Source organism: Myripristis murdjan, chromosome 14, assembly GCF_902150065.1.
Source record: "Myripristis murdjan chromosome 14, fMyrMur1.1, whole genome shotgun sequence".
In the NCBI taxonomy this organism is placed as follows: domain Eukaryota; kingdom Metazoa; phylum Chordata; class Actinopteri; order Holocentriformes; family Holocentridae; genus Myripristis; species Myripristis murdjan.
Genome location: NC_043993.1, coordinates 37,389,948 through 37,401,077, shown reverse-complemented (window position 1 = coordinate 37,401,077; position 11,130 = coordinate 37,389,948). Strand labels below are relative to the sequence as shown.

Sequence of the window (11,130 nt, the reverse complement as noted above, 5' to 3'; positions counted from 1 at the left end):
ACAGACACTGTGCACACACACACACACACACACACACACTGAGAGCAGCTGGATCTGATACAGGGATCATGAAAGACAGAGACTAAAAACAGCAAAACACAAAGAGAGAAAACTCACTACAGTAGGAAACAATGTAACAGATTCAGTAATAACATAACTACAAAAAATAAAAGATTACATAAAAAACACAAATCACACAGTGCAGCTCCGGCTAGTTATATTTGTTTTCATTTTTATTTCAGTTAAAATGTTTTTTCACATCTAGTTTTCCTTATTTCATTCATTTTTGTGACCGGTAAACCCAGCTTCCCCTCGGGGATCACTATTAAGTATTCCTGACTCTGACTCTGATTCTGACTTTGGTCTTTGGTCGGTGACGCTGATTGTCAACCCCGTCCTCAGAGGAGGATTTTGTAAAAATAAGAAAAAAGGAACAGAAGGTAAACTGATAAACTCATTGCAGCAGGAAACAATAAAACACATATTTAGCGGCAACATAATGACAGAGAACATAAACGGGAAAAAAACAAGACATGGCTACCAGTTTTTGTCTGTTTTTAGTAGAATGAACCTTTACAGCTGCTCTTTGAAGCTGTTTGATTTATTTAAAGACAAAGTTCAACATCAGGAATATCAGTGCAGTGTGCAAAACTTGAAATCTTTTTTGTTTCTCTCCTGATTTCCACAATCTGGCCACGCCGACCTGCGGGGAGCGCACAGACGGGCTTGGTCCTGGCGGTAATCTGTGCTGGTTTGGGCCGCGGCCAGACCAAACAGCGCTCTGAGCCACAGCCTGACGCATACCAGCGAGGCAAGTCGCTGCAGGAGCTCGTCTGCACGCTGGACCAGGCGCCTCAGATGTCTCCAAACATCTGAGCAGAGCTGCAGCTACAAGCCAGGATTACACTAATCCCTATAAAGACAGCAGATTACAGTTTGTCCAACAAGCAGCAGCCAGAAGCCCAGTCAGAATTTCAAATCAGATTAAATCAAATTCCAGTCAAATCACTTATGAAAATTAAACAAACTTCTTTATGGTTCCTCTGTGGCGTCACTCCAAGGAACCATTTTTGCTCCCAGTTAGAACCTTTTATTTTCCTGTGTGGAGAAGTCAGTCCTCAGAAGAGCCGGGTTCAGAAATGCCTCAGGAGTTCACTTTCACTGCATCGTTCATGTTTTTGTGTTCATGTGACGTCAGAGCCTCAGGCTGCAGAGAGACCTGATTCTAAACTCCTCTCCTCCTCGCAGCTCAAAGCGGCTTCGAGCACAACTCCAGTCTAGAGTTCTCATCGGGCCTGAAAATTAATTAATTAACTAATTAGCCGAACTTTAGGCCCGACAGCCCGATAAAGCCCGAAAAAAAGGAGAGGAAAAAAAAAAAGATCACCAAATTCGCCATTATTTAGCAGCGCCGGTGACTCAAATTCTAGTAGCAGTGAGAGAAAGGACATAATAGTTGGCGGGAGGCAGCTTCACCACAGAACCAGAACCTGAAGCCCTAATCTACCCGACCAATTCACATACATTTTAGGCCCGACCCTACCCGAAAAAGTCGGGTAGGGTCGGTGTCGGGCAGAATTTGAGAACTGCAGTTTCCAAGCGGCTCAGGTGTCATGTCCCCCTGCAGCGCCCCCTGGTGGAGACGGCAGAGTGTCTCCTGTCCCTCTGAGCTCCATGTTGCTCTGAACATGAGCTGACCTCAGAGCAGTGAGTGAGCAGCAAACAGCAGCTCTGAGGTCAGTGCTGCAGGTCTCTCTGCTGTCTGAAGCTCATCATCAGACAGTGATGGTGGCCTCCATAGGGGGCGCCGGCGAGCGTCACACACAGGGACGCTGCTTCACCTCAGGGAGCTCAGATGGAGTCCTGCAGGTTCCCAAACATTTTCCCTTTCCAGTTCTCTCGCAAACGTGTCCATGCACAAATATGTAAATTTATTTTTAATGAGCTGTTTTTTCGGTGGTTGGCATCCAGAAATGTTGCATCACCACCATCTGATAGACAGAAAGATAGAAAGCCTTTATTGTCATTGTACAAGTCCAACAAAATTAGGAGTGCTACTCCTGGTCAGTGCAATTAATAAGACAATTAAAGACAGACATTCAATAAATATGAAACTCAAATAAATACTATAAAAAGGATGGATATTGCATTTAAAGCATGTGTGTATTGTGCTTAAAAACATAGCATATTGCATTAAAATGTTGAGTTAAAGGTGGAGGTGCTCAGCAGATGAGGACTTTTCTGTCTGGTGTGTGTTGTGGAGTTCAGAGTTCTGACGGCCCAGAGAGGGAAACCGGTCTTTAGCCTGTTAGTCCGGCTTTTGAAGCAGCTGTAGCGCCCCCCAGAGGGCAGCAGGCTGAGGGCCTCTGCAGAGCTCCAGCACACCGTGACGCAAACCCACCAGCCGCTTCTCCTGCAGTCACTGCTGGGCTTTTTGTTTTTTTGTTTGTTTTTTTACCTCTGCTGTATCAGCAGAGCTGGAGCGGCCCTCTGAGATGTGTGTGTGTGTGTGTGTGTGTGTGTGTGTGTGTGTGCTCCCAGGAATTTGAAGGTGGAAGCCCTCTCGATGCAGTCACTGCTGATGTCGAGTGGGCAGGGAAAAACAGTTTGGGGCCAGTTGGTTGGACGTCCTTTAGCAGCCAAGTCACAAACACAGCCTAACCTGGAAAAAATACAAAAGCTGTCCTTTAATATAGATCGTTTTATGCCTGTGTGTTCATTTTCCTCGGGTTATTCGTGTTATTAGAGCTGAACCTGAAGCGGCCAGAAGCTTTTCCTCTCTGCTGCAGCATCACAGGTTCAGGAAGCTCCGGTTATTCCAGGTCGTTTGTAGATTTTTCCCTCGGAGCCGAGCAGACGTCTGGGCTCAGCCGCGCACAAACAGGAAACTGGACTGAAATTTCAATTTTAAAATGTTTCATCACAAAAACATCTTGTTTTAACCTTTTAGTTTCGTTTTCCCTGACATTTCCGTAATTAGGGTTTAGCCAGAACTGGGATGCTGTGTTTGTGGTCTGCTGGGAAAGTCCGGCGTCTGGGACTTCCACGTCGGCTGCTGAACTTTTAGTTTTTGTTGCGAAACAAAAGTGTGGAAGACGAGTGATGAGTGAAACATCGCTGGAGGCTTGAGCTCTTTTCTTTTTATTGCCTTTTTTTTTTTAATTTTTTAAATTTTTAAATTTTTTTACCCCATTTCTTCCATGGTTCCTGTTTGCTGTTTTGTCAGCGCTCTGTCTTTCCGGCCTCCTGTGAATCATTTTGTAATCTCTGCCTTTAGATAACTGCTATAAACAAAACTATAAATATAAACTGTAATTATAATCATAAACATGACAGTCACATAATTATGAGTCAAATCCAGCAGGAACTGAGTCAAACACAATTTTGTGGATTTTGTTTTCGCAAACACACAGAGACGACTGGAGGCTCAGAAAGAGAGAAAGAAAGAAAGAAAAAAGACAGAAAGACACACACACACACACAGCATGACGGGTGTGTGTGTGTGTGTGTGTGTGTGTGTGTGTGTGTGTGTGTAAACTCAAACTGCCTCGGAGGATTTGGACGAAGTCGTCTGCTGAAACCTGAGCGTCTGGGTTTCCCATCAGCCACTGGGGGTGTGGGTGTGCTGTGTGTGTGTGTGTGTGTGTGTGTGTGTGTGTGTGTGTGTGTGTGTGTGTGTGTGTGTGTGTCAGCCACAGAAACCAGGAGAATCTCAACAAAAAACAGATGTCCTTAAAAGAACTAAAGAAAGTGTGTGTGTGTGTGTGTGTGTGTGTGTGTGTGTGTGTGTGTGTGTGTGTGTGTGTGTGTGTGTGGACAAGATCACCTTTGAATGAAGTAATCAATGATTTTTATTAACCAATCAGCAAAAATGATGATCGATTCTACTGATTAGAAGATGACCAGAATATTTATTTTCCCAAAAGGTAAAAAAAAAAAAAAAAAAAAAAAAGACAAAAAAAGACCAGACAAGTTGCAAAAATAAATGAATATAAAGTTTAAATATAAATATATTAATGAAGTAATTACCAGAAAACTGATTTTTATCATTTATTTTTTAAATATTTATTTATATAAATAATTATCATCACACATCATATCTTCCTCATGTTGCTCCTGCAGGATGAAGCCGACGACGTTCCTGCTGCTGCTTGGAGCCGCACTGAGCTTCAGCCAGGCTCAGCTGGTGAGAGCACACACACACACACACACACACACACACACACACACACACACACACACACATCTCACACACACACACACACACGCACACACACACACACATCTCACTCACACACACACACACACACACACACACACACACAACAGACGTCAGTGTGAGGCTCCTGGGTTTCCCTATGACAGATATAAGATATATAACAGAGGTCTTCAACAGGGGGTCCATGACGCGCCCACATATCCCCTGAGGCTGATATGAATGAATGAATGAATGAATGAATGAATATGTTTATTTCGATCACAGCAGCACAACATATTAAACATAATTAAAGAATTAAAGAAAATGAATATGGCTGGTCGAAAAGGGTTTTTGGCTGAAGCAAAAGCTTATGGCTGCTGAACTCTTGTAATCAATTTCATTTCTGTTTCATCCCGAAATTCTTTATAACGATAAGCAAACAAAACACAGATAAGATATTAATTTACATATACGACCCTCTGACCCTCAATTATTTTTGTTTCCTCTTTCCTTTTGCTGTCGCTGTACCTCGCACGTTTAAAATAAAAACCTGAATAAATAAACTGTGTATTATCTGAACAGCTTAATGCACAATAATAAGGTACTTTTACACATGTTTCTAGGCCCAGTTTAATATAAAAGTATATATTATATATATACAGTATATATTAAAGGGGATCCCTGCTCCATCACTCGATCAGTTTGGGGGTCCTTGGCTTGAAAAAAGTTGAAGACCCCTGATATATAATATATATATCAGATAATATGTCCCTTTATTGGTTTAGTTAGTTAGTTTGGTGCAGCCGAGCCGGGGAACCTCGGAGAACCTCAGAGAACCTCAGAGAACCTCAGAGAACCTCAGAGAACAGAGGGGATCCAGGCACCAAACACAGGAGGTGAACCTGAAGTCAGATGTTCTGCGTCTCTGTGTGTTTGTCGCTCGCAGTCGGACACCGAGGAGGCGCCGGCGGAGGAGGAGCACGTGGAGCTCTTCACCACGCCCACAACAAAGATGGCCGCCGCCACCTCCGACTTCGGCTACAACCTGTTCCGCGCCCTGGCGGGTCGCGACGCCACCGCCAACGTCTTCCTGTCGCCCGTCAGCGTGTCGGCCGTGCTCACGCAGCTGTCCCTGGGTCAGTCGCCCCTTCACACCCCCAAGCCTGACCCCTGGTGGTCAAACCGAGCGCCTGCACTGTGGTGGCAGGTGATGTCATCAGTGATGTCACATCGTCCACAGACAGGGGGCCAACTGGGGGTTGCATTGCACACATTCACACTGCTGCCTGTAATATTCCTGTAATATTCCTGTAATATTCCTGTAATATTCCTGTAATATTTCCACAGTAGCTCAGGTGTGTCGGGGGAAACAGCGACTGTGACCTTCGGCTTTTTGATGTCCAAGCAGTTTGATCATCTACACACTGAAAATTGTGACAATGAGGTTTTTTCCCTCATAAATTTACGACTTTAATCTCAGAGAATATCCAGTTTTTTTTCTTGTAAATGTCTTTGAGATTATAATCTCAGACTTTTCAAGGTTTTTCCTTATAAATTTATGACATTATAATCTCAGAAGTTTTGAGTTTTTTTCTCATAAATTTGTAGTTTTTTTCCTTGTAAATTTATGACTTGTCAGAATATTCACCCCCCATCTGAGTGACCTGCATGGTGGACGGCATCTGCATGTTGTCAGTTGGTATTTTTGAGTCAGAGCTGCTGTCTCAGGTGGTGACATCGTCTCCCACGCAGCAGAACCTTTCACCTGAGCTGTGGCTCCTCCCACAGGGGCGTCTGAGCGCGCTCAGCGGCGCCTGTTCCGGGCTCTGCGGTACCACACGCTGCAGGACCCCCAGCTGCACGACACGCTGAAGGACCTGCTGGCCTCCGTCAGGACGGCCGGGAAGGGCCTGAGCACCGCCGCCCGCATCTACCTGGCCCGCCGTGAGTCTGCTGTGTGTGTGTGTGTGTGTGTGTTACAGAGACACTGAACAGGTAGAACCAGTGTGGGCCCTCAGTTCCCCCGCTTGGTGTAATTCCCCGTCTCAATAAATATCAGCATCGTTTCATTTAGTTGTAGTTTAATTTTTAGTTTTTATTTCAGTTACAATAAAATATTTTTTCACACGTGGTTTTAGTTTTTACTTTAGTTTTAGTTTTGCACACACAGAAAAATAAAAATGCTACCTGGAACCAAAAATGTTTTTCAGAGTGATGCCATAGAGGAACTGTTTTGTTGGTTCCACAAAGGACCTTAGAGCAAGGGGTTCTTTGAGGAACCGTTTGTGTAGTAAATTATTTAAAGAACCGCAAAGGTGCCTCAAAGATCCATTGAAAAATGAATTTTAGCAAAAACAGGTTCTTAAAGGAACCATTTTACGAAGGTTCTTTGTGGGCCCAACTGGTTCAATTAAGCAGCTTTTTTTTTTTTTTTTTTAAATGGTTCTTTACTAATTTTTCAGAATAAAAGGCTCTTGAACATGTTGTTGGCTGGTTCTCCACGTTCCTTGTTCCTTCACTGGGTTCCAGACGAGCTGTGACGCTGTGTGGAACGTGTGTTTGTCTCTCTTTAGTCTCAGCTGCAGGTTTACGTCTCCGTCTGTCCTGAAGACAGGTTTCAAACACTTTGATGTTTTGGTGACTTTTTATCACAGAGTAAAAACTTTTTCTGACTTTTTTGAATCTCCTCGTCAACAAATACCTCACATTAAAAACAGACTAAAATTAAAACCGAAACTAATAAAAACTAAACTTAAACTAAGCATACAAACTAAAATAAACTAAATTAAATTAAACTAGTAAACCTTCTTTAAAAACTAATAAAAACTAAGCTGAAATTGAAAACGTCAAAATGAAATAACATAAAATAATAAAATAATAATAAAATAATAAAACTAATGAAAAATGTAAAACTAATAACCTCTGTGTTTATGTGTGTGTGTGTGTGTGTGTGTGTGTGTGTGTGTCAGGTCTGCGTCTGAAGCAGGACTTCTTCTCTGTGGTGGAGCGGCAGTACGGCGTGCGGCCCAAGGCTCTGATGGGCGGGGCCAGAGACGTGAAGGAGATCAATGATTGGGTGAAGCAGGAGACGGGCGGGGCGGTGGAGCGCTTCCTGTCCGGCTCGCTGCCCCGCGGCTCCGCTGTCAACACCATCACCGCCTCGCACTTCAAAGGTGAGCCGGACCCCACCGGAACCTAGAGGCAACACGCACTGCAGGACAGTACTGCAGTACAGGCAGTACATTACTGCAGTACAGGCAGTACATTACTGCAGTACAGGCAGTTCAGTACTGCAGTACAGGCAGTTCAGTACTGCAGTACAGGCAGTACATTACTGCAGTACAGGCCATACAGTACTGTACAGGACATACAGTACTGCTGTACAGGCAGTATTACTGCAGTACAAGCAGTTCAGTACTGCAGTACAGGCAGTTCAGTACTGCAGTAGAGGCAGTACAGTCCAGGTGGCGCTGTTTCCTGTCAGGCGCTGCGGCGTGATGTGAGCTTGCTGTGAAATGTCTGTTCACAGGGAAGTGGGTGACGCGTTTCGGTCAGAGTGGAGCGAAGGGCGACTTCCAGCTGGACGGCAAAGCACCTGCTCGCGTTCCCATGATGCAAGAGGACAACTACCCAGTGAAGATGGGGGTGGACCCGGACCTGGGCTGCACGGTGAGGTGTTTGGTCCTCGGCATGAAAGACAAACACCCCAAACTGTCAGCAGCTGCTGAGGCATCACTTCCTGTTTCCTGAGACACCTGCAGCATTTCAGTACCAGCATATTGTAATTTGTTTCTGTGTAAACAAATGGCAGAATTATTCCACAACATCTTGTTCACAAAACTCCTTTTAGTGAAAACACACCAAGACATTTTAAAATCGTAGCCATAGCCATTCCATTTAATTTTGCAAAATGAAAAATGAAGTAATCTACAGTATTTTAAAACCCTGTTAAACTCCACTCACTCCACTGTTTCCCGTCAGAATCGACCTGCAGTCACCAGGTGACTCACCTGCCTATGTAACGAGCCTAAGGGTCATAAATGTATGTAACTGTATGAAACTGAACCAGGGCGTTGCTTACATGCCTTAATACACGCTTTCAAAATAAAAGTAGTATTATGAAACCGTGTAGTATTGATAGCGTGTTTTAAAAGACATGAGGATTAGAAAATACTTTTTTAAACATGGTAACCGTCTCCGTCGGTCCCTGCCGTCCTCAGATTGCTCAGATCCAGATGCAGGACGACGTCAGCATGTTCGTCTTCCTCCCCGATGACGTCACCAGCAACATGACCCTGCTGGAGGAGAGCCTGACCGCCGAGTTCGTCCAGGACCTCACCTCCACGCTCCACCCCGCCCAGGTGTCCCTCACGCTGCCCGTCCTGAAGTTCAGCTACTCCACCGACCTGCTGCCGCTGCTGCCCGACCTGGGTGAGCAGACCTCCCACCTGCCCTCTGCTACTCGCTTCTTCAGTTTTGTTTTGTCTGTTTTCATCTTTCAACACTTACATCCATTTTCTGTTAAAACTGAAAAAAAAAAAAACCCATCAGAGTCACATATTTTTGGCTTCAAGTTCCATGCGCTGCTATATCACTGTTTGCAGATGATAGCTCTCTATACTTTCCTTTTAATTTAAGCAAACCTTGTCCACTGGAGGGGCGGAAGCTCACATTATCTAGACTGGGATTTAGTATGTAGCATCATCATCAGCATCGTGATTTTATTTTTACTTCTGTCATCCTAAGAGGCTGAAAACCTTCTTGCCAGGAAGTGATGTCACTGAACGTGTATAGATGGACATTTGCCTCCTCCTGTGACAATCCAAGGCTGAAACATTACAAAATAGCTGTTGTAATGAATACGTGAACATGTTGTCCATTACGAATGATGCAAGCATAGTTTAAATTTAAGTTTAAGTTTACAAGTTTATTTACAAATCATTTATAATACAAATACAATTTACAATCAAGATACGTTTTATAAAATGGGACTCCCCAGAAGCTATCAGTAGCTTATGAAAAGGGGCCCGAACATTAAATAACAACCATACATTACAAAACAGTTCCTTATTTCTACCTAATTTAACCTAACCTAAACACTAAAACCTCCTCAGATTCCCTCGGTACAGAGATATTCACACAAAACCAGCACATCAGTTATTGGTACATGAGAAATACATACATCCCTTCAGCCAATCACAAACAAGTGAACAGATGTTGCAGTGCCCCCTTTAGACCAGTCAGAGAATAGTTAAAAACATACTGGAATGGAAATAACCTGTATCATCACTGGTCAAAGTCAGTCAGAGTCTGATTTTCTTGTTACTTTATCAGGAAAGATTTATATTCAGAAATGTAAATGGTCTTAAGAAATCTCCAAAGCCTTCAAATTATAACTGCATCCCTTTTTTAATTGATTACAAAATATTATAAATGGAAAACCAAGAACATTAAATGTCTAATTTTTTTTCCCATTTAAAGTATCCCTTGTGCTCGTGTTGTTCTATTTTTATGTAATGCTGGATTTATTTTTTTTCTACACTAACTGATCACTAACTGAAAAAAATCATGTTAAAAAATAGTGGATGATGGATCGGGTTGGACCAGGTTGACCAGACAGAGCCCCGCCCACTATTTCATCATGTTTGAGCGCTGGTCACAGAGTGCAGTGTCGTTCCTCTTCATCCTCACATCCCCTTTTAACAATCAGCCTTATATTAAAAGCCTAGTTAAACAAAAATTTCGGACACTATTGTAAATTGGTTGACTGTCAGCATTAGGTTAAGAAAACTAAATCATATGTTGACTCTCAAAACTGAAGAGAGTAAAAAAATTGTGCAGAGTCAAAAAAAATGAGCTTTCTATAAACAAGCTTATTCGATAAATGAGAACAGCATGCACTTAAATAATTTCTCAGGGTTTCTGAGAATGTCCATATGTCCATAAAAAAATCTTAACTATTTGTGTCCAACTCAAAAATCTTTTATATTAGGCAAAAATCCCTTTCAAAATCCAAAAATATAACTCAAAACAGCAATGCATTGCAAAAAAAAAAAAAAGGAAGTCAAACAAAAAAAGCCTCTATCTCACCAGCAGATATTCCAGGGAGTCCCAGTCGATGCTGTAGAAAACAGCTTTAGCTCTTGATCGGAGGTGTGGAGCGCAGGGGAACCGCTCCCTAAGACCTGACTTCCTCTCTGCTTAAGAGTAATCCTACTAATTTAACACATTTTAAATTCCACCCACAAAGGAAACCACCAGTAAACTCAGGCATGACCATATATGAGCTGTAGGCTAACACAAGATAATAACACCAGGTAGATCTAACCCTGCAGGCCTTCAACATTTAAAACCCCTTCAACCACTAATCTGGTGCTGGTGGTGATGCCACATCCTCCTCTCTCCTCCGCAGGGCTCTCTGATTGGCTGGCTGAGACGGAGCTGGAGAAGATCACGGCTCAGCCCGCCAAGCTCAGCAGCGTCTACCACAAGGTCATGATGGAGATGGCGCCCGAGGGAAACCAGTACGCCAGCGTCGCCACGTCACCCAGCAACCTGTCGTACCGCGTGACCCGCCCCTTCGTCTTCCTGATCCGGGACGAGGCGTCGGGGGCGCTGCTGCTCATCGGCAGGGTGCTCAACCCCACAGACCTGAGGATGTAGACACACACACACACACACACACACTCTTAGCAGGTCCTAGGAGGGAATGCAGGTGTTTTCCAGGCACATATGAGCAGCCAGACGAGGATATTTGATTTTGCTCCACATCGGGCCACACAGTCTGACTTCTCTCCTGTAATTTTACCTGAGAGGATTTTTTTCATGTTGAAACAGATTTAATATGATCATGTTTGTCTAATCGGATTCTCTAAGACATTGACAATATTCTGCTCACCAAAGCAAAATATAAAATACTTTTTTAAAAAAAA

The 11,130-nt window shown here is 43.5% G+C and overlaps 1 protein-coding gene across 1 annotated transcript in view; it reads left to right on the top strand.

The window, feature by feature from the left end:
* Window positions 1–11,130, top strand: part of serpinf1 (serpin peptidase inhibitor, clade F (alpha-2 antiplasmin, pigment epithelium derived factor), member 1) — an 11,821-nt gene extending 691 nt beyond the window's left edge. The window contains exons 2-8 of the mRNA XM_030068473.1: window positions 4,123–4,186; window positions 5,145–5,334; window positions 5,987–6,142; window positions 7,168–7,371; window positions 7,728–7,867; window positions 8,419–8,629; window positions 10,611–11,130. Of these exons, the coding sequence (XP_029924333.1) occupies window positions 4,124–4,186; window positions 5,145–5,334; window positions 5,987–6,142; window positions 7,168–7,371; window positions 7,728–7,867; window positions 8,419–8,629; window positions 10,611–10,861 (1,215 nt within the window). The 5' untranslated portion in view covers window position 4,123 and the 3' untranslated portion in view covers window positions 10,862–11,130. The remainder of the gene's footprint in view (window positions 1–4,122; window positions 4,187–5,144; window positions 5,335–5,986; window positions 6,143–7,167; window positions 7,372–7,727; window positions 7,868–8,418; window positions 8,630–10,610) is intronic.